General features: G+C 33.3%; 1 protein-coding gene across 1 annotated transcript; it reads left to right on the forward strand.

Annotated features, from left to right (window-relative positions):
• The first annotated feature begins 12294 nt into the window (after positions 1-12294).
• On the forward strand, positions 12295-26513 carry LOC128232023 (centrosomal protein of 290 kDa-like). Its single transcript, XM_052945361.1, has 7 exons — positions 12295-12407; positions 17653-17792; positions 18039-18134; positions 18266-18356; positions 22278-22425; positions 22687-22781; positions 25894-26513. Exons 1-7 carry the CDS (start codon positions 12375-12377, stop codon positions 26041-26043), a joined length of 753 nt encoding a protein of 250 aa, XP_052801321.1. The 5' UTR covers positions 12295-12374; the 3' UTR covers positions 26044-26513.
• The last annotated feature ends 243 nt before the right edge of the window (positions 26514-26756 follow it).

The raw sequence follows: 26756 nt of genomic DNA on the forward strand, positions 1-26756 counted from the left end.
ATTCCACAGCATAAGCAATTGCAAAGACACCACTGGCATGTACATTTGGTTGTTGTAGAACTCGTGGAACTTTATAAGCTGAGATTTGTTACTTTTTATAAATTAGGAGCATCGTAGTTCCACCGATCATGACGACTTTAAATAAAGATTCTTGTAAGTTATATTTCATTTGTAAAAAAGCCTTCCGAATTTTTCAGAATTTATTATTTTTATTTTTTTTGTCAAGGAACTCTTCATAACAGGTTTATGACAATACACAAAAAATGCCATACCATGAAAGATGTAAATGCGTTATACAACGCGTGTCAGAGATCAGCGAATGTCCCTCGTTAAGGACATGATAAACGGACTAGCCAGTTTTATTACACACGCACGGCTACTGTTCGGTTCATACCCTAAAATATTGTTGTTTATTATAAAGGCAATTCTATAGAATAAATGATTGTTATGCAAAGGCTCTAATCAAGTTTAGAAATATTACGATGATAACATATAACCAAATTCCAAAATAAATAAAATAATCAGCATCAGATTTCTTAAACAGCTAGAGATAAATTGCAAACTTCAAGTTGACAAGTAAAATATATCAGGCTTAAGTTGTGTAATAATGACGAAGGTATTCAAATGTATTCAATGTTAGCGAAAAGCACAAACTTATAAACGAAAAATGGAGACATAATGTGTTGATTACTTAAGAATGGCGCAACTTTAAATAAACACTCTTCATCTAGTAGCTTTAATGTCTTAGCACACGCATACTTACTATCATAGGATGTTATAACATTGCAAATATTAGCTCCAGAAAATGTGTTTGTGTACTTTTTCTCCAATCATTGATTCACTTGTTTACATGCTATGAACATTGTATAATGTTTTACGCAATAAACATATCGTATCGTATCGATATTAGTCGGATATGCAAACATGTAATTTTTCAACTGTTACCATTAATGCTTAAAAAATACAAAAAAATATAATGTCTGGAGGGGGGGGGGGGGTAAACAAAATAGGAAGAACAATAAACAACTTTGACATAACAGAAATTAAAAGGGGCATTTCTAAGTTACTTCATACTCTAGCCGTCATCAATTTTAATGCAAAAACCATGAGCATTTGTATTGCCATCGCATCTTCCTCTTCACCTTTTGGCAATGTTCTGCAACGTTTCTATAAACGAGGTGGCAATACTAACAAATAATTATGCACTGTGCTGTTTGTAGAGTTGTGTGCTGTTCTATGTTTCTTGTTTGTGAATTTGTGTTCTATGTCTTTGACGTTGCCCATTGCCATTAAACCGGGTTTATGTTTAAACTTTTTGCTACTGAGCATGTTTCTGTAGCTTTTTGCATATATATTTTAACACGAATTGCATAAATAGTTTAGACCTATAACGAATTGCATAAATAAAGACATAATGTTTATATATTTTATACCAGTTTGTTTCATATACAAACAAATAAGTGTAACAAACATCGGCAACACAATCCGTTGCCTGGGGCCATAAGTTATGAACCGGGAATTATGAGACCGGATGAGACCGGATTTTACGAGAAGAGACCGGGAAATACATTCGGAGCTCCTCGGCCATTTTATCGAAAACAACCTCGGATGTATTTGGACGGCGAGAATAAAAGTATTTTGAGCGAAAGTAAGCAAAACATGTTTATATATTATTCGTTGTTTATGTTCAATATCTTAAATTTTTACACTACATGCGCAATGAACTTGAACACTTTATAATTTAACAATTTGTATCAAGAACATAAGACTTGGTAGATATCTCTTTTGCAAAAATAAGATTTAAGGAAATACGTAAGATAAGAGGCGCAAATAAAACATTTTGCATAAATATATAGGAATAGAGAAGAGATTAATGGTCCGAAATTAAATTGCTTTTAGAATTATTAATATTCTGTAGTAAATTTACCCTTTTTTACTTCTGTTACTAAATCTTACTAATTTTGAGCTGCGGAATAGTATATACTATAGTCACGAATGTACGTCTCATATGTGTTCTACATTTAATTTGTTTCGAAACATTTTTATTTAGAAAATCATTCGAGACTATGATTAACACACAAACACATTTTTTTTAATGATGCGACGGCGAATCGAACCTGCGACTCCTGGAGTGATAGTCAAGTGGGTTACCACTAGACCTCGGATCCGCCACTGTTGTCAGGCGTGTCTGTCATCGCTTTTATAAGAGGATTCAAGATTCAACTTATGATTAAGTAACTCAAACACAAAGTACTCCTCATTTATCCAAATAATTGAAAATCCAGTTGTGTTAAGCAACAGTTTTATATTACAAGCCAAATTAGTTTTCCCTTTCGCACAATCTGATATATTATACAATATTATTATACAACGAACTGACGATAATATTATCGCTATTTAGTGTTTTACACCAACATTTTATAATTCGTGTATTTATAAGAGGCCAACTGTTTATATTGCTCGGGTATTGTCACTAAAGGCGCACGTGTCAGAAAAACTACTCTTTTAAAACATCAGGGTTTTCATCTTCGGATAATAAGTTCATACCGAGCCATTTACTACAGTTTTTTGATATAAGAAAGAAAAAACTTGTGCCATAATGATATATTTAAAGCAATCTCAGTTTGACTTGAATGATGGCGCGTAGCATAAATGTATTCCTAAGTAATTCAAAATAAATTGGGAATTTATTTTGATGTACACAGAACACTTAGAGTAATATCAAACAATTATGTGTTTCGACAAAAAAATACTGAGTATACTACATATTTGCCAAGCCACACAAAAAGTATATTGTTGTCCGTCCACCACGGAAAAATCTATCTGCTCTGCTCTTCGTGTTGTTTTAATATAGACATGTGTCATTAAAGACACACAATATAGGTTGAAGATATATAATGGCAATACTTTGAAGAGTTTATATCTTCTGGGGGTTTTCGCAACAAACTTTAAAAAGCTTAACAACTATAATATACTTATCACCTAAATATCCAGATTTTATTTTTCACAACAACAAAATATATTTCATAAAACATTTTTTAATCCTTTTTTTTCGCGATAATTAACCTTATTTCGTAATTTAGTCCAATAAATTTTCGTAAAGTGGTACTCGTCTTCTTATTCATTAGGATCACACATTTGACAATAACGCAATTTTATTTCAGTCTATCATATATACAAGAATGCATTCTTACATTATTAGCACTTATACGTAATCATGTACAAGCAATTGTTAGATTTCTTAACGCGATATTGTGTAAATAAGTCTCAACGTCAAATGCGGTTTTTTAGTTCTCTGTACAAAGTTTAAATACCATTTTCATTGACTTTCCTTTGCCATTGTTGTAAATATTCGTCTATAAGACGTTGTTTAAAAACAACAACAATTCAATTAGTTTAAATATGATTTTGAAACAATGTTTGTGTAATTCATGTCTATTTTTTGTAGTACATGTGTAAAATTGATCTTTCAGGATTCCACTGTTTTAACTTTTATAGGAAATATAGGCATAGGCACGCCAATTGCAATAATGGTGGCATTGCCATTTATATTTGCACAGCCAAGTTTCCGCAGTTCATTTGTGGCAAAAAGGGAAAAGGAAGAGTAACTCCGAAATGGTTGAAAATGTCTGGCAGATATAGATTTTGCCAGACGGATTTATTTTTTAAGTTTTAAATTAGGAAAAAGGTTTGTAGAGTTTAAAAAGCGATCACAAAGTTGTATGATTTTATGTACGAAATAACATTAAGGAAGGTATATCTATTGTTAAAAATACCCATGATACTATTATATGGCTAAAGATGGATAAGCATTTTTTTAATAATGATAACTATATATATCTTGCAGCAGTGTATATGTGGGCCGACTCATCGCCTATCGTAAATTTGATTGACGTTGATCTCTTCGAATGCCTCGGTGATGATATAAATCATTATAATTCATTAGGCACTGTTATGATTGCTGGAGATTTTAATGCCAGAACGTAAAGTAAAAGCGATAGTACTATTTGTGACACTTATGTACCTGATATTGATGATGAAAATTATGTATGCGATATCCCGTTACCGAGATACTCGATGGACAAGGGCAGCACGGTAATAAATTATTGGACTTATTTAAAGCCACTGCATTAAGAATAGTAAATGGCCGCCTTGGTTCGGACTGTGGCGTAGGTAAATATACATGTTTTAATACTAAAGGTTCCAGTGTTATTGACTATTTGATAATAAATGAAAATAACTTTAATTTTGTTCAAAACTTCACTGTTTGTCATTTTAATGATTTCAGTGACCATGCCCCATTGTCTTTTGATATTGTTTGTAATACACATGTATTTAAAGAAGAACCATATTTAGTTAAATTTTTGAAATGAAATGATGAGGAGAAGGATGCCTTTAGAAATAATTTGATTACTAGAGTTATTGATTTTAACAATTTAGTCCAAAATAGTGATGCACAAAATGTTGACCATATTGTAAATACGTTCACTGACATTGTACGTGAGGTAGCAGACCCGTTATTTGTTAAGCATATCATAAATTTTCCATGTTTCGAAAAATGTATTGTAACTGATTCGGCCAAATGGTTCGATCAAGAACGTAGAGATACTAAATATTTGTACAACAATGCTCTACATATTTATAATAATTTGTATAGAGATATAGATAGATTGGAACTGTGTAGATTGAAACGAGTGTATAAAACTACTGTATCAAAGAAACGCAGAGTTTTTAGATTAAAACGCTGCAAAGAGTTTGAAAATTTGAAACGTAAAAAAAACTAAAGATATTTGGAGATATTTCCATTCACAAAAGTCAAGTAATACGAATGTAAATGTACCCTTGGAAGATTTCAAAAATCATTTCGAGTAGATGTTTGCGGATATAACCCATGATATAAATGAGGTGGCTGAAAATGCTAATACCAACCATGATTTCAATGATTTTAGTACTGTTTTCGGAGACCCAGATCACCAAATAACATACGATGAAGTTTGCAAAGCTATATTATTGCTTAAGAAGAATAAATCACCTGGAGAAGATATATTGCTAAATGAGTATTTTATAGAAGCATGTGACATATTGGGCGGATATATTACAGAAATTTTCAATATTATTTTAAACTCCGGGAATTTTCCAGTCGCCTGGACTAAGGGTATTATCGTACCATTACATAAGAAAGGTGATAAATCGGATGTTAAAAATTATAGAGGTATAACATTGTTAAGAAATTTTGCAAAACTTTTTACATGTATACTTAATCAGCGAATAACTAAATGGTGTGAAGAAAATAATGTAATTTCTGATGCACAGTTTGGTTTTAGAAGCGGCAGGTCTACAGTCGATGCAGTGTTTATTCTTCAGTCAATGGTGCAAAAATACGTTAACTTAAATAAACGTTTGTATTGCTGTTTTATTGTTTCGTGGAACGTACAAGGACTCACAAGAAAACTTAATGACAGTGTTTTTATAAATTTGATAAACAAATATGACATATTATTTTTTCCTGAAACGTGGAACTCTAAAACTACTAATGTAGACATAGACCATTTTCATTGTTTTTCTTGCCCGCGTCCAAAATGTAATAAAAAAGCTAAACGTGATAGTGGAGGTGTAATAATTTACTATAAACAAAAATATTTTGTTTATATAAAACTCATTTCTATTAATACTAATGGATTAGTTTGGATTAAGTTAGACAAAACATTCTTCGGAACAGATAATGATATTTATATCTGTAGCTGCTACATTCCACCTGAAGATTCTAATGTCTATAAAAACATTAATTCACAATTATTCGATTTTAATTTTTTGAATTATTGTCTAATGATATAAGGCATTATAGCCAACTTGGAGATATACTGATAACGGGAGATTTGAACTCCAGGGTAGGCCAGAGGTCAGATATTGTACAAAATATTAATCTGGACCGATTTGTTGACATGCCATTAAATGATATACCTGCTGATAATTTACCAAAAAGATCGTCGTTTGACAATAAATCTAACGGTTTCGGAAATAAACTATTAACGGTCTGCAAAGAAAACAGTATTTTTATTGTAAATGGTCGCAAAGAAGTGGGGAAATTTACTTGCTATAATCTGATCAGGAATAAATTAGCCGCTAGTGTCGTTGATTATGTAATTGTCAATTATTATATGTTTCAGTTGACTGATCATTTTGAAGTGCATGAACTAAATGAATTTTCGGACCACTGTCCATTACATTTTACAATAAATCTAAACAATATGAAAAATAGCAATGAAAATTTTTCATGTGATAAAATAATGTGGGATGTTTCTAAAAAGGAACAATTTTTATCAAAACTAAATAATAATAAGCCTCAGTTTGATAATATTGTTGAAAATTTATTAAACGATTGTGTGGATTTAAACACTTGTATCGATGATTTTTCAACCTTGATATATGATATATCATTTGCTGTACATGGTAAAACCATTCGTATTACAGGTAACAAAAATAGTTCACCACACAGAAAACAGTCGCCTTGGTTTGATAACACGTGTAAGCAACGTAAAAAGGATTTTTACAATTGTAAAAGGCTGTATAATGAAAATCCTACACCTGATAACAGATTATTATTTTTGAATGCTAGGGCTTTGTATTGTAAAGCCAAGCGTAAAGCTAAACAAAGGTATTCATATATTGAAAAATGTACATTAGCTACACTTAGCAAGACAAATGCTAGATCCTTTTGGAAATATATTAATAAGTATAAAGGTAAAAAAAAATACAAATTCTAATGACATAAGTATTGATGAATTTGTTCAGCATTTCAAAAATATGTCAAATACACCCCATCCCAGCAATTTCGATGTTAACGATTATCCTGATTCTGTGAATACTATTGAAACCAATGAATTGGATTGCGACTTCACTGTTGATGAGATATGTAAAATTATTTCAAGTCTGAAACGCAATAAAAGCTGTGACACATCTAATGTTGTTGCTGATTTTTTCATAGATTCCAAAGAATTTATTGCTCCATATTTGACCAAATTATTTAATTACATATTTCAGAAGGGTGTCTATCCAGAAGCGTGGAGTAAAGGGGCTATTGTCCCAATCTTTAAAAAAGGTGATCGTTCTGATCCGGCAAATTATAGAGGAATAACTTTAGTTAATATTACTGCTAAGATATTCTCATTAGCTCTTAGAAATAGAATTGATAAATGGTGTGAGAACAATAATGTATATAATGAATCACAGTTCGGATTTAGAAATAGTCATAGTACTTCTGATTGTATTTTTATCTTACATGCATTAATTCAGAATACTATTCTAAGCAAACATAAACTTTATTGTGCATTTGTTAATTACGAAAAAGCTTTCGATACTGTTATCCATGATGCATTGTGGGTAAAATTAGTAGAATCGGGAGTTAGCTCCAAGATGATAAATATGATAAAATCTATAAAAAGAAGTGTTAAGGCTTGTATTAAGGATGCTAGTAATATGTCATACTCTGATATGTTTGATATATCACTTGGTGTTAAACAAGGGGAGCCATTATCACCCCTTTTATTTATTTTGTTTATCAATGATGTTAAAGACTCTGTTGACTTTCACAATTTAACTGAGTCAGACATTGATACACTATCTATTTTTATGCTGTTGTTTGCTGATGATATCGCATTATTTACCACTGATCCTGTAAGTTTACAGCATCAGCTAAATTCTCTGTACATGTATTCATGTAACTGGGGTTTAAAAATCAACATTAAAAAAACTAAAATATGTGTGTTTGAAAGCAGGAAAAGCCAGTGTAATTTTAGATGGACAATTAATGACGAAATTGTTGAAATGGTGGATAACTTTTGTTACTTAGGTATTAACTTTTCTTATACTGGGAATATGAATAATGCTGTAAAAATGCTGAATGAACAGGCTTTAAAGGCATACAACCATCTACTATCTGTCTTTAGTATATTAACACTAGATATTAAAACTAAACTATCGTTGTTTGATGCTCTAATTGTACCAATTATTTTATATGGATCGGAGATTTGGGGAGCATATGATCATAGCGAGCTAGATAAACTCCATTTAAAGTTCTGCAAACATATTCTTGGTGTTAAACAACAGACATCTAATGCCGCCGTTTTAGGCGAGCTAGGACGGTTTCCATTGTCAGTTATATGTAAAGAGAGGGCATTAAAATATTGGATAAAAATTAATATGAATCCGAATTCATTAATGCACCATGTGTTAACAAAACAATCCAATATTTATCACTATAATAACATACGTCCTGCTAGTAAAAAAATATGGCACTCAGCTATGTCTGATTTGTTAAACAGAATGGGTTATGGTAACTTGTTAGTTGATTTTAATACAGACTACAATTATTCTCCTTTGTTAACCCAAAGAGTACGGGATCAATATATTCAAACGTGGTATGATAACTTAACATCCCAACCAAAAATGGAATACTATTGTAGATTTAAAAAAGAATTTTTATTTGAAGAATATTTAACGTGTGTCAAAAATGATAAACACCGAAAAGAATTATCAAGATTTAAACTGTCATCTCATTCACTGGAAATAGAGACTGGTCGGTATACGAATATTAACAGAGACAACAGAAAATGTAAACTCTGTTCACATGACACTGTGGAGTCTGAATACCATTTTCTACTTTGTTGTACAGCCTATTCAGATCTTAGAAAAAAATATCATATTAAATTTAATTGGCCAAATATGGCTAAATTTAAATATTTGATGTCAGTAAAGAGGGACTTATTTTTACAAAACTTAGCTAAGTCTATATATAGTGCTATGGAATTAAGACAAGAAAAGCTAGAAGTTTAGCTGCTTCTAATGGTTATATTTTCGTATATATTATTAGAATATTGCTTTTGTGAAAGTATATGTAATGTTATCACATAATTGCTTTATAAATCAATATACTTTTGTGTCTTGGCCATAATTAGACAGTTTGTGAATGGCCAAAGGCAAACATGCCGATTCGCCAATAAACTCTTGAAACTATTGATATGAAACGTTGTTTTGATTCTATATATCTCAATGCGCTTTGGTTAAAGTTGTATAAATCCAATTTAGATGATAAAATATAACGTATTATACGCAATATGTATCAGTGGGTAAAGTCCTGTGTAAAACACTGTAATAGCTAGTCAGACTTTTTTAATATTGCAGTAGGCAGTGTAATAGAGTACTTAAAACTGCATTCGTGTTTGAATCCTATTTAGACAATATTGTGTCAAGAAATCTTAGAATTGCTATCACAAAAATACGACGTATATGTTCGCATAATTTAAGAGTTCATACTGGCAGATATGATAGATTAGAGCGCCACTTACATCTTTGTCAAGTATGTGATTCGAACGAAATAGAAGACGAATTTCATTTTTTATTTAAGTGTACACCTTATGTCCAATTAAGACAAACTTATATTAAAGGTTATTATAGAATTAGACCTAGTATGTTTAAACGTGTGCAACTTCTTAATACACAAAACACACCTGAAACATTTATGTTAAGCAAATACATATCAGTCAATAATAATCAATAATTATAAGCCTTGATACACATATTTATCTCAAGCAGTAGTATGCTTTGTTAACATTTGTAACCATTGGTTACCATTTATGTTGATATATAGAATGTGAGTCCGTTTTAATGTTAGAAATTGATCAATTGATATCATTTGTTCTAACATATACTAGTATATAAAAAGCAAACTATTGGTTATTGTATTTTATACTATTATAGTTTGATTGATTTGTGTTTTTCTATTCTAGTTCATCCTTAAAAATAGATTAATTATTATATTGATTTAATATTTCACATTACATTGTATAATTGTAATTGTAATGTATTTAATATGTACATGTATAATTATGAAACACACAAAAAACTGTATAGTTTACGTGTAATAAAATCTGTTCTGTTCTGTTCTGATAAGTTTGTGTCTTCAGCTTTATAAAACCATATTTTTCATATAAAAAAGACTTAAATTTAAATCAATACTATTATCCCCCGGCCATTCCAACATTTCGAGCATGGCCGCTACCTACAATATAATTTTGAAAACAGAGACGGGATGAGACCGGGACCGGGAAATAGTATCGCCCCCGTTTTCGCACCGTCGTTATCCGTTCAAAACGGCAGGAATTAGTCCTACAATAGCATCTTTATATATAAAATGTAAATATTGTAGTATTAAGTATTCAAATAAGAAAGAAATAGAAAAATGTAACTGTTAAACCTGGAACATATCCAATGCTTTGTATTCACTTACAGGTAAACAGGTATCTTCGAACAAACTCAGATATTTGTTTGAACAACGTAGGTTAAATATAAAACAATTAACATTTTGTTTGTGTTTATTAAAGGCATAATTGCATGCAGCCGCTGCTAATACTTTTTAACACCTGGAGTAGCTGTCGGGGGAGTATATGTGGTTCGGGGAGAACTTCATGGCTCAAACGCAAGTCCATGTTGTGGGAAAATGAAAGTTGGTCAGATGTAAAAACGTCTTTTTCTGTACAAACTGAAATGATTTGAATAAGTTCGAGTTTGAGTATTCTACAAAAAAATGACCAATGGAAGCCTTTGTGGGTATCATTGTATAGTTGCCTACGTAGCTGACTACAGAGATATAAGATGTTGACTTGGTTGAAGGCATTTGGCCACCCGGGCTGCTTAGAATTTACGCCTCATTTAAAGCCTCCTGTTTGCATAACTCATCCCGTCTCTGAATACAATGCATACAGAGGCTGAAGTTGTCACGGACGACTTTATGGGCGTCGTTATTACTATCAGATCGCATGTTCTCAGTATCAATATATATTATTATTTCTGTATATAGTGACAATGACGTTTTTCCAACAGTACTGTAGAATACCAACAAAAGTAGCCTAGTATGTCGTATTTAAATGAATAGCAATATTCATGTTTAATATAAAGCAATATAATACGACAATGAATAAAGGAGTAAACAGTATGTATGCACACTATATATAGCAAAACAAAAACAGGACAATAAACGGATGCATACCAATATGTATGTCTTGTTGGTGCGCAATTCGCCGGAGCCGATTCAATGAAATGGTCATTACCAATTTCTTCGTCGTCATCATCTGATAGGACATGGTACTTGTTCTTTGATGCAAATGATTTATTGCGTTCTTTATTTTGAGATTTGTTCAGGATGCTTCCGGCATATCAGGAACGGAGCCCGTCTTCACATTCGGGTTTCAAAGTGATCAATGTGGTTCGCATTTCATTTGCAAAGATCGTCTGGAAGCTTGAGTGATGACCATATGGGTGTTAACCTTCCCTTAACTGGATCAGAAAATGGAGACCTCATTGTTGTGTTCAAAACTTGAAATCAGTACTCTAAATTTATGAACCGCTTGATTACAAAATCAAATGAAATGTCTTATATTTCTTATTGTGTATGATGTAATGACAATTGTATAATGGACTTGCTGACAACGATAGTGCATTTCAATACTGCGGGACTGATCGCCAGACAGACGTGTTAAAATTGAGTTACGAAGCAGTCACCGTCCGGTGTGTGTTTTAGAGCTACTTTTTCAGAAAGGCGAAAACGTGGAAGAAACTAATTTTGCCGTAATACCCTGATCATGATAAGTGATCTGAGAATGCAGATATGTGTCGCAGATAATGTTCTTTAAGAACATATTATAATTGTTACCTTTCTTACTGCTTCGCACAGATCGAACTCAATACCCTTGTCAGCAGCCTGAACATTTTAACTGCTGTTGGTTGAAATATATTATTGTGCTCAATACATAAAGTTCAAAATAGTATTTATTTTGCTTAACTGACACGAATAAGCCTATAAATACCTATTATGATGACAAACCCCTTGTCGTTATCATTCGGTTTCTACAAATGTATGGTAGAGTGACTGAAATTTGCGCCATTGGTCGCGCTCTTGTGATATATCTGCCGACCCACATTCATCTATTAATGGGTCTTAAATATCAAATTGTTACTATTCATAAATATTGATTTTATAAATATGTTGTTAATCATGTCCATTTGAGCCAGGTAGAATCAGACGACCGCATCGTTTTCAACGACTTCCCCGTCCTCGGGATAAATGCTATTTTTTCGCTTCAAACAGACGCGTTATCTTCGAAATGGTTATATATTTCTTGCTCTGTTATACTAGAGTCCATGTTACTAGTGAAGTTTCTGGTATGATGATTATCGACATAATTACCAGAATAGATTCTAGGGACGAAAAAAACGAATTTAGTATAATGTAGCCTTTCTCCGATTGTGATGTTTTTTACAGGACCGCTTCAAGCGTAGACAACATTTTTGGCTTAATTTTAAGATTTTCTTGTCTTGAAATGGCATATCCAGACATACACACTTGCATGAGGGTACTGGTACTTTTATTGTTTCTGAATCAAATGTGTGCTGCATCAGAAAGCGTGTACATTATTTGCGATAGCTTTGTTATATGGATCTAATATTGAGATACAGTATCCGGCTGAACTTTTCGGATAATTATGATAAATGAAAATAATATCTGTGGTTTTTTTAACATGTTTGTGAATGGGGCCAGGGCCTTGGGTTGTGAATGGGGCTGAAAATTTTCTATTGGTAAATATGTACCTTATAATACGTGAATGGGATATAGTCATTTTGTACGAAAGGGTCAGGGTACGAAATTACTAGTTTCCCGTAAAATTTACCCTTACTCAGTTACATTAGGTTTAATCTTTTTTGTTGATGTCATACTCCTCTAAGTGACATAAGAATCTGCTGTAAAGCCAGAAGCACAAAGTCTTTGATGCACTGTCTAGCCAAACTGAAGGTAGACCTCATAACAGTGCATTCACCACTGCGGGAGTGACAAGGAACTGGACGCTTCGATCTATATGTCTAGATAAATCAAACAATGTTGATATTCCAGGATACTATTGTTATAATTATTATAGGAAGTATAGGCATAGGCAGGCAAAACGAAATAGCGTTGGTATTGTTATTTTTGTTCGCAAAACTAATAAGGAAGGTATTTCGATAGTTAAAAATAGGCATGATACAATTATTTGGTTAAAAATTGACAAACATTTTTTTAACATTGATACTGATATGTATATCTTGCAGCAGTATACATGTGGGGAGATTCATCACCTATTGCTAGATTACGGTAATAGACACTGATCTTTTTGCGAGTTTAGAGGATGATATAAACCAATATCAAACATTAGGCACAGTTATGATTGCTGGTGATTTTAATGCCAGAACCTCATGTAAAACAGATAGCATTATTTGTGACATGTATGTCCAGCATTATTTGTGACATGTATGTCCCAGATATTGATGGTGATAATTATGTATGTGACAATCCCTTACCTAGATACTCAATGGACAGGGGCAGTAACTCTCATGGAAATAAGTTATTAAACTTATGTAAGGCCACTGCACTAAGAATTGTTAACGGCCATTTGGGAGCGGACTTTGGCGTAGGCAATTATACATGTTTCAATACAAATGGCCCAAGTGTTATCGATTACTTAATACTTAATGAACATAATTTTAATATTGTTGATAAGTTTGAGGTTGGTCATTTCAATGATTTCAGTGATCATGCCCCATTGTCTTTTGATATTGCGTGCAATACACATGTATTTAAAGAAATACCATGCATAAGTGAATATCTAAAATGGAGTGATGAAGGAAAGGACGCATTCAGAAATGGGTTAATTGCTAGAACTGTTGATTTTAACAATTTAGTTCAAAATTGTGATGTACAAAATGTTATTAATGTTGACTTTATGGTGAATACTTTTACAGATATTGTTCGTGAGGTTGCCGACCCATTATTTGTTAGGCATGTAATAGAATACCCATGTTTTGAAAAATGTTTTATAACTGATTCTGCTAAATGGTTCGATCAAGAATGCAGAAATGCTAAGAACTTATATAAAAACGCCTTGAATGTTTACAATAATTCGCATAGTGATCGAGACAGAGTTGAATTGTGTAGATTGAAAAGTTTGTATAAAACTACTGTGTCAAAGAAACGTAGAGCTTTTAAATTTAAACGTTTAAAAGAGTTTGAAAATTTGAAACTTAATAGGCCTAAAGAATTCTGGAGATATTTCTGTTCACAGATCGCAAATAAAAGTGTTAATGTACCTCTGGAGGATTTTAAAAATCATTTCGAGCAAATGTTCGCTGATATTAATCATGATAATAATGAGGAAGCTGAAAACTTTAACAGAAACTATGATTTTAATGAATTTGATAATATTTTGGGAGACCTAGATAACCTGATAACATACGATGAAGTTCGTAAAGCTGTTGCCTTGCTTAAGAAGAATAAATCTCCGGGTGAAGATAAATTGCTTAATGAGTATTTTATTGAAGCATGTGATATCTTAGGTGGATATATTACAGAGATTTTCAATAGCATTTTAAACTGCGGAAATTTTCCGATAGCTTTGACTAAGGGAATTATCATACCATTACACAAAAAAAGGCGATAAGACTGACGTTAAAAATTATAGAGGAATAACTCTGTTCAGATATTTTTCGAAACTGTTTACATGTGTACTTAATCATCGAATATCAAAATGGTGTGACGAAAATAATGTTATTTCTGACGCCCAGTTTGGTTTTAGAAGAGGTTGCTCTTCAGTTGATGCAGTTTTTATTCTTCACTCAATTGTTCAAAAATATGTAAACTTGAACAAACGATTATATTGCTGTTTTATTGATATGAAACGTTGTTTTGATTCCATATATTTGAATGCGTTATGGTTGAAGTTGTATAAATCCAATTTAGATGGTAAAATGTTACGTATTATATGCAGTATGTACCAGTCAGTTAAGTCCTGTGTAAAACACTGTAATAGTCATTCAGATTACTATGATATAGCAGTAGGCTTAAGGCAAGGGGAGATAATGTCCCCAATAATGTTTTCTCTATTAGTTGAAGACTTGGAATTATATTTACAAAATAGAAATGATTGTTGGTTAGCTTTGCAGGATATATGTTTAATTTTATTTCTATTTGCCGATGATATGGTCGTACTTGGTGAATCCACAGAAGATTTACAAATGTCACTAGATAGATTACATAATTACTGTGCTACTTGGGGTTTAGAGGTAAACATTGCTAAGACAAAAATTGTGGTATTTCGCAAAAGGGGTGGTACAAAACGAAATGAGACTTGGATATATGGAAATGAAAACGTGGAGATTGTTAACGATTTTAACTATTTAGGCGTTACGTTGAATTATACTGGTAATTTTAATCTTAATACCCAAACACTGTACGGTAAAGGTTTAAAAGTAATGAACACGTTGTTGTCTAATTAAAAAAGGTATGAATGTAAACCAAGGCTAGCACTGCAGTTATTTGATGCCTTTGTTTCATCTATTATTACATATGGTTGTGAAATATGGGGATTTACAAATCTGCACAGTTGGAGAGGATACATTTGAAGTTTTGCAAAACTATACTTGGGGGTAGACAAACAACATCCAACGCTGCTATATATGGTGAAATGGGTAGATACCCGTACATATTAATAGATATATATGTATTTTAAAATACTGGTTTAAACTTAAGAAAAGTGATAATATAGTTATTCAATCGGTCATTGAAGATGCTATGTTAGATATTGATAATGATAAATCAAACTTGTTTAGTAATGTGAAGAACCTTCTTACACGTTCTGGATTTTATTATGTATGGTGTGATGATTCACAGATAAACGAAAACCATTTTATTTGTATTTTTAAACAACGTCTTATAGACGAATATTTACAGCAATGGCAACGAAATGTCAACGAAAATGGTATTTTGACTTTGTATAGAGAACTAAAAACCTCATTTGAATTTGAATATTATTTAGAAAATATCGCGTCAAGAAGACTGAGAATTGCTATTACAAAATTACGTATTTGTTCCTATAATCTAAAAATACATACTGGTAGATATGATAGACTTGAAAGAAACTTGCGTCATTGTCAAATATGTGATTCTAATGAATTAGAAGATGAGTATCACTTTATGTTTAAGTGTTCATAATATGTTATGTTAAGACAAAATTATATTAAACGTTATTACAGAGTTAGACCTAGTATGTTTAAACTTGTTCAGCTATTAAATACACAAAATAAATCTGAAGCATTTATGTTAGGTAAATATATATCGGAAGCATTTAAGATTCGTAATACTTTATTAATGAATATATAAACCATATCATTAATTGTTCATCGTAATAAGTAGTTTTTTTTATTTTTTACATTATCATTTAGAATATTTGAATCACGTTTTACCTTTAAGTTATGATATTCAATTCTTTTGTCGTCATGCATTTAATTATATATTGAAAGTGATTGTTTCAACATGTATACATATACAAATGTCAAATAAAAACCTTGTACTAACTTTGATGTTTGCAATAACACTTTTTTCAGTTCATCCTTTGTATGTCAATAATACTAGTCGCTATCAGCTTAGTTTAGTTGTAATGCTGATATGTTTATATGAAAACATAACACACATACTGTTAAATTTACGTGTTATAGAATATGTTCTGTTCTGTATACTTTTTAGTTTAATAGATTTGTGATTTACAATTTCAGTTCATCCTTAAAAAAAAGTTGATTATAATATTTATTTAATATTTCACACTACACTGTATAATTGTAATTGTAATTGCAATTGTAATATATTTATTATGTATATGAAACACAAAAAACTTTATAGTTTAAGTGTAATAAATTCTGTTCTGTTAAAGAGATTTTTAACATTTCATGAATGATTATTATTACTTATAAAACAAGCAATCTTGATTATATGATAACTTTGAAAACAGTAACAAAATAAGCATTTAAATGAAGAAATAAACATGCCCACTAAGTATTACGACATTGTTAATTTAGCAAGTGAGCGCCCAAAAGCCTGGATTTGAATACACCAGTCAATCACAAGTCAAAAGTGCTTAGTGGACATATCTAGACCAGACCATTGACCATGTAGTGAATGTCGTTTGGTCAGGCGTTAATGTTGAACTCTAGTCTCAGCTTTGTTCTTGCTCTCCGAATTATGGTTACTGGTTCCTTAGCCTAATTTTGAACTCTTACTAAAACCATTTCATATGGTTGACCCTCAACATGGAACTCACTTTTACTCCATCTGAATCAATTGTATACTTCAAAAAATGTTTTATTTAGGGGAAGTTTTCACAGTGGCAGCATGTAATTATTAAGATTCACTACCGTTTCACATGCACAATCAAATTCCTTGCCCTATTTAATGATTATTGTAAATAATTACGTACTAAATTATATTCAGTGTTTTTCTCCACCTAAAATGAGGCTGAAACAGGACCAAAGTAACAATTCCAGAGACAACTTTTTCCACAAAAGTAGTACCCCCATTCACAAAACAGTGAGAAAAAACACCAGTAAATCCATAAGTTTCTTGTATTGTCAAATGTTTGTAAACATGTTATGGTCTTCAGTTTATTGATGAAATACAATTATCTATCTCAATAACAAAATAGTGAGGAAAAACACTGGCATCTCTGTTATTAATAATGAGTGTAAGTAGATTGTTGTTAAGATTTATATATCCTAATACCGGTGCATATGTGTTTCCAGTTGACCTCTGAGAATGAGGAGCTACGTATGAAGCTGGTCAAGGTAAAGCACCAGCGTGATGACGCGGTTAGTGAATTACGACAACTCAAGGAGGCCAACAAAGTCCATGAGCTGCTCCGCAACTATGTCACCACCAGAGAGTAGGTGCACCAAAACCGATGACAATTGGTGTTGGGGTTAAACAAAACCTTTTTTTTCCCAAATAATATGATGGCCATCTCTTGAGTATTATTGTGCACGTTTATGGTTTATGACTGTACATTATTTGTCGTGTGGAAATAGAATCGGTGAAAGTGGATTATATATTTATACCAGTAACAAAACCACGTTTTATTTTGGATTTTGAATTGACTTGTATTGTTAATATCATTGTAATTAATTTCCAGCATCTATGTGCAGACAGAGGGTAGATTGAGTTACCCCCCTTTGAACCGACCCGCCAAGAAAACAGGAGAAGAAAATGAGGAGAAGAAATCATCCACGTATGTTTGATAAATTTGTAACAGTGTGTAGCCTATGGGTATAAAACATGTTTGTGCTTGTAGCCTGTATGACTTTAAGATATTTCTGTGCTTGGGAATAATAAGGCCTGATTGTTTGGAACATTTTGTAGGCTGCTGTCGATGCATTCATCCCTGATGAAGCGCTATGAGAAGGAGGTGAAACAGAACATGACACACATCGAGACCATCACCAACCTCAATGTAAGTAACAACCCTTGAGTATTGCTACAGTTGTTCTATATAAGTAAGAACCCTTGAGTATTGCTACTGTTGTTCTATTTAAGTAAGAACCCTTGAGTATTGCTACTGTTGTTCTATATTAGTAACAACCCTTGAGCATTGCTACTGTTGTTCTATATTAGTAACAACCCTTGAGCATTGCTACTGTTGTTCTATATTAGTAACAACCCTTGAGCATTGCTACTGTTGTTCTATATAAGTAAGAACCCTTGAGCATTGCTACTGTTGTTCTATGTAAGTAACAACCCTTGAGCATTGCTACTGTTGTTCTATGTAAGTAAGAACCCTTGAGTATTGCTACTGTTGTTCTATGTAAGTAAGAACCCTTGAGTATTGCTACTGTTGTTCTATATAAGTCACAACCCTTGAGTATTGCTACTGTTGTTCTATATAAGTAAGAACCCTTGAGTATTGCTACTGTTGTTCTATGTAAGTAAGAACCCTTGAGTATTGCTACTGTTGTTCTATATTAGTAAGAACCCTTGAGTATTGCTACTGTTGTTCTATGTAAGTAAGAACCCTTTAGTATTGCTACTGTTGTTCTATGTAAGTAAGAACCCTTGAGTATTGCTACTGTTGTTCTATGTAAGTAAGAACCCTTGAGTATTGCTACTGTTGTTCTATGTAAGTAAGAACCCTTGAGTATTGCTACTGTTGTTCTATGTAAGTAAGAACCCTTGAGTATTGCTACTGTTGTTCTATGTAAGTAAGAACCCTTGAGTATTGCTACTGTTGTTCTATGTAAGTAAGAACCCTTGAGTATTGCTACTGTTGTTCTATGTAAGTAAGAACCCTTGAGTATTGCTACTGTTGTTCTATGTAAGTAAGAACCCTTGAGTATTGCTACTGTTGTTCTATATAAGTAAGAACCCTTGAGTATTGCTACTGTTGTTCTATATAAGTAAGAACCCTTGAGTATTGCTACTGTTGTTCTATATAAGTAACAACCCTTGAGTATTGCTACTGTTGTTCTATTTAAGTAACAACCCTTGAGTATTGCTACTGTTGTTCTATATAAGTAAGAACCCTTGAGTATTGCTACTGTTGTTCTATATAAGTAACAACCCTTGAGTATTGCTACTGTTGTTCTATATAAGTAACAACCCTTGAGTATTGCTACTGTTGTTCTATGTAAGTAAGAACCCTTGAGTATTGCTACTGTTGTTCTATGTAAGTAAGAACCCTTGAGTATTGCTACTGTTGTTCTATGTAAGTAAGAACCCTTGAGTATTGCTACTGTTGTTCTATGTAAGTAACAACCCTTGAGTATTGCTACTGTTGTTCTATGTAAGTAACAACCCTTGAGTATTGCTACTGTTGTTCTATGTAAGTAACAACCCTTGAGTATTGCTACTGTTGTTCTATATTAGTAACAACCCTTGAGTATTGCTACTGTTGTTCTATATAAGTAAGAACCCTTGAGTATTGCTACTGTTGTTCTATTTAAGTAAGAACCCTTGAGTATTGCTACTGTTGTTCTATATTAGTATAAGTAAGAACCCTTGAGTATTGCTACTGTTGTTCTATATAAGTAAGAACCTTTGAGTATTGCTACTGTTGTTCTATATAAGTAAGAACCCTTGAGTATTGCTACTGTTGTTCTATATAAGTAAGAACCCTTGAGTATTGCTACTGTTGTTCTATATAAGTAAGAACCCTTGAGTATTGCTACTGTTGTTCTATATAAGTAAGAACCCTTGAGTATTGCTACTGTTGTTCTATTTAAGTAAGAACCCTTGAGTATTGCTACTGTTGTTCTATTTAAGTAAGAACCCTTGAGTATTGCTACTGTTGTTCTATGTAAGTAAGAACCCTTGAGTATTGCTACTGTTGTTCTATGTAAGTAAGAACCCTTGAGTATTGCTACTGTTGTTCTATGTAAGTAAGAACCCTTGAGTATTGCTACTGTTGTTCTATGTAAGTAAGAACCCTTGAGTATTGCTACTGTTGTTCTATGTAAGTAAGAACCCTTGAGTATTGCTACTGTTGTTCTATGTAAGTAAGAACCCTTGAGTATTGCTACTGTTGTTCTATATAAGTAAGAACCCTTGAATATTGCTACTGTTGTTCTATCTTAGTAACAACCCTTGAGTATTGCTACTGTTGTTCTATCTTAGTAACAACCCTTGAGTATTGCTACTGTTGTTCTATGTAAGTAAGAACCCTTGAGTATTGCTACTGTTGTTCTATGTAAGTAAGAACCCTTGAGTATTGCTACTGTTGTTCTATGTAAGTAAGAACCCTTGAGTATTGCTACTGTTGTTCTATGTAAGTCACAACCCTTGAGTATTGCTACTGTTGTTCTATATCAGTCACAACCCTTGAGTATTGCTACTGGTGTTCTATATTAGTAACAACCCTTGAGTATTGCTACTGGTGTTCTATATTAGTAACAACCCTTGAGTATTGCTACTGGTGTTCTATATAAGTAAGAACCCTTGAGTATTGCTACTGGTGTTCTATATAAGTAAGAACCCTTGAGTATTGCTACTGGTGTTCTATATAAGTAAGAACCCTTGAGTATTGCTACTGTTGTTCTATATAAGTAAGAACCCTTGAGTATTGCTACTGTTGTTCTATATAAGTAAGAACCCTTGAGTATTGCTACTGTTGTTCTATATTAGTAAGAACCCTTGAGTATTGCTACTGTTGTTCTATATAAGTAAGAACCCTTGAGTATTGCTACTTTTGTTCTATATAAGTAAGAACCCTTGAGTATTGCTACTGTTGTTCTATATAAGTAAGAACCCTTGAGTATTGCTACTGTTGTTCTATATAAGTAAGAACCCTTGAGTATTGCTACTGTTGTTCTATATAAGTAAGAACCCTTGAGTATTGCTACTGTTGTTCTATATTAGTAACAACCCTTGAGTATTGCTACTGTTGTTCTATGTAAGTAAGAACCCTTGAGTATTGCTACTGTTGTTCCCATTGTAATATTTTACTCTGTAAAGATGGTATTAACATTCAGGCTTTGACGATGACAACAGTGATATTATTTCAGACATATCTTTGCTTTAGTTGTTGTTGCCTAGACATATTAAATTTGATCATGACATAAACACCTTTAAAGAAATTAAAATTTAGCTTGGTATTACTATACATGTTGACATTGACAATGTGCAATGTGTATTTCTGCGTTTGAACCAGTGAATTGGAAGAAAATTGATTCCCCCTGTCTGTTTCCAATTGAATGCTAGCCGGCACTATTTGTGCACGAGTTTTGGGTTTCTTTACCATGTGGTCATTCAGCGCTTGGACAGCCAACAATGACTGACAAGAATTTTAGTTTTCATTAAAATATGTTTTCTTTGCTAAGCGTCAAATTACATTTTCTGACATGTGAGTGGATCTTTTGTTGTTCAAAAGGAAATAAATTTATTCTTAATATTCTATAAAATGTATTAAACATGATTTTTTCGGGGTGTTATTGTGACCATGTTAAATTCAATATAATGTGATCATTGTGTTTATTATACATTTATGTAACAATGTTATGTTCTTGTCAGTCGACATTCAAGGTCGCTTCAAACAGGTTAAAATGTTGAATTTGGTGTTTCTTTAAGGCTTAGCCGTAGTAGATTTCCCAAATATATTCCAATTAGTTTTGAGGTTGACATTGGGGAAGTTATTCAGTTATTCCTGTTGAATTAATTCATAATTGAGAAAAAAGATTGACTTGGCACCTACTGGAGATGCTGTATTTGCTATAGAAGGACATAATGTGTTGTGATTTTTAAGATATTCAATTTAAAACTCTGATTTCTAAATTCAATGATTGTATAACAGTAAACATACAATAAAGAATTTAAAACACCTGATCATGACATTTGTTCATGTAAAAACAGTATCTGATGGTATTGTAAATGACTTTGCATTCAGCTGGGCATGATAGAGTTGGAGAGAAAGTTGAAGGAGCGTACAGAGGAGGTGACGAAGCTAGAACGTGAAGTGAAGATGCTGCAGATACAGTCCAAGTCACATGCTCGACGTCGCGACACCAACAGGGGGCGCTCTCCAGACATGTCAGGTATACACACCTGTGTGTCCATTATTGGAGAACTCAGTTATATCTTTTTGTTTCTTTAAATGACAGCCTAAATAACTCTTGTGATTCACTTTGTTGTTCGTTGTTTGTTATACTTTGCAATACTTCATATGCAAACTGCTTTCTGGACTCTCATGTTTCAAAATAATTGGTTCTGAGCCAAAACCTGTGGGTCCCAAGTACATGTATCAGAAAGATGAGTCCTCAGGAAACGCAATAATGTATTATTTCACATTTGTGCAGGTGATGAGGATGACGTGTCAAAGATTAGGAAGGAGAACAGGAAGTTACGGAAGGATCTGGACCGCCTCAAACAAGAAATCAGTGGTCTTGATCATGTATGTTTTCTTTCAACAAAGTACCTATAGTTTAAAACTCAGTAATTATATCCCCACAACTTGGTGGTAGAGGCTATATAGGAAGCACCTTGCCCGTCTACCCATCTTCACACCATATGTTTTGATGTATTGTCCTCAAACTTCATACACATAATGACTGTGCTGAGGAGAATTGCAATGCATAAGAACCATTATTATTTGTATGGCAGTTTTTGTGTTATTGCCCTTTGATTATTTTGATACATGTTTTTTACTTCTCTAAATAACTCCATGATATTGAGGTATTAACTTAACTTCATACACATAATGAATTTGTTAAGGAAAAGTTCTGTGCAAAAGAAGCATTATTTTGTGTATGGTATTTTTAGATGTATTGCCCTTTGATTATTTAGATACTAGGAGAAGTGCTGTGCAAAAGAAGCATTATTTTGTGTCTGGTATTTCTAGATTTATTGCCCTTTGATTATTTAGATACTAGGAGAAATGCTGTGCAAAAGAAGCATTATTTTGTGTCTGGTATTTCTAGATTTATTGCCCTTTGATTATTTAGATACTAGGAGAAGTGCTGTGCAAAAGAAGCATTATTTTGTGCCTGGTATTTCTAGATTTATTGCCCTTTGATTATTTAGATACTATGAGAAGTGCTGTGCAAAAGAAGCATTATTTTGTGTCTGGTATTTCTAGATTTATTGCCCTTTGATTTGTGTGATACTTATTGTTTTTGTTATGTTATATTTTCCTTCATTATCCTTACATTGATTGAACAAATATTATTTAAGTTTTAATAAATTGTCAGTTCATGACCCATATTTATCCTGCTATTAACCCTGACAGTAAACTTGATTAAAATCTGTGCTATGTTTTTAAAAACTAAAAAGACATTTAGAAATGTTGACATAATGAAGATCATGTGTCAGTAAAGTTTGAAATATTAATTCTTGATAAAAGAAACAAGGACATTTCAGATGATTTACTCCACCATGTCAGTCACTATGTAGTTGTATGTACAGGGCTTTTTCTATGGTACCCAAGGGTTCGACTATCGGACCCAATCCCAAAGCACAATATAAGATATTTTTCCCAATCTTCAGAAAAAAATCCGCCCAGAAAAAGCCCTGATGTAGTCCATATCGGAAAAGGTCCCATGTGATGTTTCTGTATGTAGTTGCTTGTAGTCCACATTGGACAAGGTCTAATGTGATGTTTCTGTATGTAGTTGCTTGTAGTCCATATTGGACAAGGTCTCATGTGATGTTTCTGTATGTAGTTGCTTGTAGTCCATATCGGACAAGGTCTCATGTGATGTTTCTGTATGTAGGTGCTTGTAGTCCATATCGGACAAGGTCTCATGTGATGTTTCTGTATGTAGTTGCTTGTAGTCCATATCGGACAAGGTCTCATGTGATGTTTCTGTATGTAGTTGCTTGTAGTCCATATTGGACAAGGTCTAATGTGATGTTTCTGTATGTAGGTGCTTGTAGTCCATATCGGACAAGGTCTCCTGTGATGTTTCTGTATGTAGGTGCTTGTAGTCCATATCGGACAAGGTCTCATGTGATGTTTCTGTATGTAGGTGCTTGTAGTCCATATCGGACAAGGTCTCATGTGATGTTTCTGTATGTAGTTGCTTGAAGTCCATATCGGACAAGGTCTCATGTGATGTTTCTGTATGTAGTTGCTTGTGGTCCATATTGGACAAGGTCTAATGTGATGTTTCTGTATGTAGGTGCTTGTAGTCCATATCGGACAAGGTCTCATGTGATGTTTCTGTATGTAGTTGCTTGAAGTCCATATCGGACAAGGTCTCATGTGATGTTTCTGTATGTAGGTGCTTGTAGTCCATATCGGACAAGGTCTCATGTGATGTTTCTGTATGTAGGTGCTTGTAGTCCATATCGGACAAGGTCTCCTGTGATGTTTCTGTATGTAGGTGCTTGTAGTCCATATCGGACAAGGTCTCATGTGATGTTTCTGTATGTAGGTGCTTGAAGTCCATATCGGACAAGGTCTCCTGTGATGTTTCTGTATGTAGTTGCTTGTAGTCCATATCGGACAAGGTCTCCTGTGATGTTTCTGTATGTATGTGCTTGTAGTCCATATCGGACAAGGTCTCCTGTGATGTTTCTGTATGTATGTGCTTGTAGTCCATATCGGACAAGGTCTCCTGTGATGTTTCTGTATGTAGTTGCTTGAAGTCCATATCGGACAAGGTCTCCTGTGATGTTTCTGTATGTATGTGCTTGTAGTCCATATCGGACAAGGTCTCCTGTGATGTTTCTGTATGTAGGTGCTTGTAGTCCATATCGGACAAGGACTAATGTGATGTTTCTGTATGTAGGTGCTTGTAGTCCATATTGGACAAGGTCTAATGTGATGTTTCTGTATGTAGGTGCTTGTAGTCCATATCGGACAAGGACTAATGTGATGTTTCTGTATGTAGTTGCTTGTAGTCCATATTGGACAAGGTCTCATGTGATGTTTCTGTATGTAGTTGCTTGTAGTCCATATTGGACAAGGTCTCCTGTGATGTTTCTGTATGTAGTTGCTTGTGATCCATATCGGACAAGGACTAATGTGATGTTTCTGTATGTAGTTGCTTGTGGTCCATATTGGACAAGGTCTAATGTGATGTTTCTGTATGTAGTTGCATGTAGTCCATATCGGACAAGGACTAATGTGATGTTTCTGTATGTAGTTGCTTGTGGTCCATATTGGACAAGGTCTAATGTGATGTTTCTGTATGTAGTTGCATGTAGTCCATATTGGACAAGGTCTCATGTGATGTTTCTGTATGTAGTTGCTTGTAGTCCATATTGGACAAGGTCTCATGTGATGTTTCTGTATGTAGTTCACTGAAATCCATGACTGAACTGACTAATCTAGTATTTATTAAATGAAAGTAGTTATAGTTTTCTTTAACCACAAAACATCAATTTTTTGGCATCATATTGCAGAAATCCCTTTTCTATTCCAAAATATTTTTTAGCAACCCCATTTGATCAACTATGAAAATCATGGATTATTGACATTACTCTTGGGCAATAGTCTCTTGTAGCTGGCAAGGGACAGTATAAGGACGTTAGACATTGTAGATGCATGTATTTACTTTCAGGGTTTTTTCGAGGAGATAGAGGACATTAAGTTTGCCCTGCAGCAGTCCGCCAAACTGAACAAGGTGTACGAGAAGACATTACGGAAATTATGCATGCAATTTGGTGTTCCCTACCCCAACCCAGAACTGGCCATACAGGGACACAGCTAGCAGCAGGAAGGGAACCAAGAGACAAGTGGGACTCACCTCTAACTCTACTGGGACTCAGTGGTCTGCTGTCACAAGTTAAAAGCATTCTGTGATATGTCCATTAACAATTCAGAAATTGTGTGGTTATGATTCAACAGCGTTATAAAATGCTTATTTGTAGTAGAATATGTTGAAACTAGTACATTTACTATGCAAGAAGCGTATAGAAGGTATTTTAGTTGAGGTAATCATAATGCCTAAAAGTTTAGTGTCTGGGCCCTGTGTAAAATTTGGGTTAGTAGACTACAACTGTAGACGTTTAGGCAGTATACTATGCCAGCCAATCATACAATTGTCTGGCATTACATGTATTATGTTTGATGTTCACATTTTTCATGCATCCATTTTGTGTTATTTATTTATGTAAATTATATATTTTACCTTTACCATTAGATTGTGATACTTCTGTTAATAAATGCTATGTTATTTAACATTGTCAGTTGTTTAACATTTAACAAAGAGATTTCAAAAAAAGATGTCATTATTTTCTTGATGTATTTACTCACACCTACATTTCTGTTCAATGTGGGCTATTGTCATTGCCCATGGTCCATCCTGCTCGATGTCAGCTATTGTCATTGTCCATGGTACATTCTGCTCAATGTGGGCTATTGTCATTGTCCATGGTCCATTCTGCTCGATGTCAGCTATTGTCATTGTCCATGGTACATTCT

This window comes from Mya arenaria, chromosome 4 (genome assembly GCF_026914265.1).
Source record: "Mya arenaria isolate MELC-2E11 chromosome 4, ASM2691426v1".
Classification (NCBI taxonomy): Eukaryota; Metazoa; Mollusca; class Bivalvia; order Myida; family Myidae; genus Mya; species Mya arenaria.

Bases quoted from the DNA above. Each gene is read 5' to 3' on its own strand.
- LOC128232023 (XM_052945361.1), top strand. From the start codon at position 12,375: ATGGCATATCCAGACATACACACTTGCATGAGG. The intron at 18,357-22,277 runs GTAAGTAACAAC...CTTTGCATTCAG, and splicing joins AGACCATCACCAACCTCAAT to CTGGGCATGATAGAGTTGGA. The intron at 22,782-25,893 runs GTATGTTTTCTT...ATTTACTTTCAG, and splicing joins AAATCAGTGGTCTTGATCAT to GGTTTTTTCGAGGAGATAGA.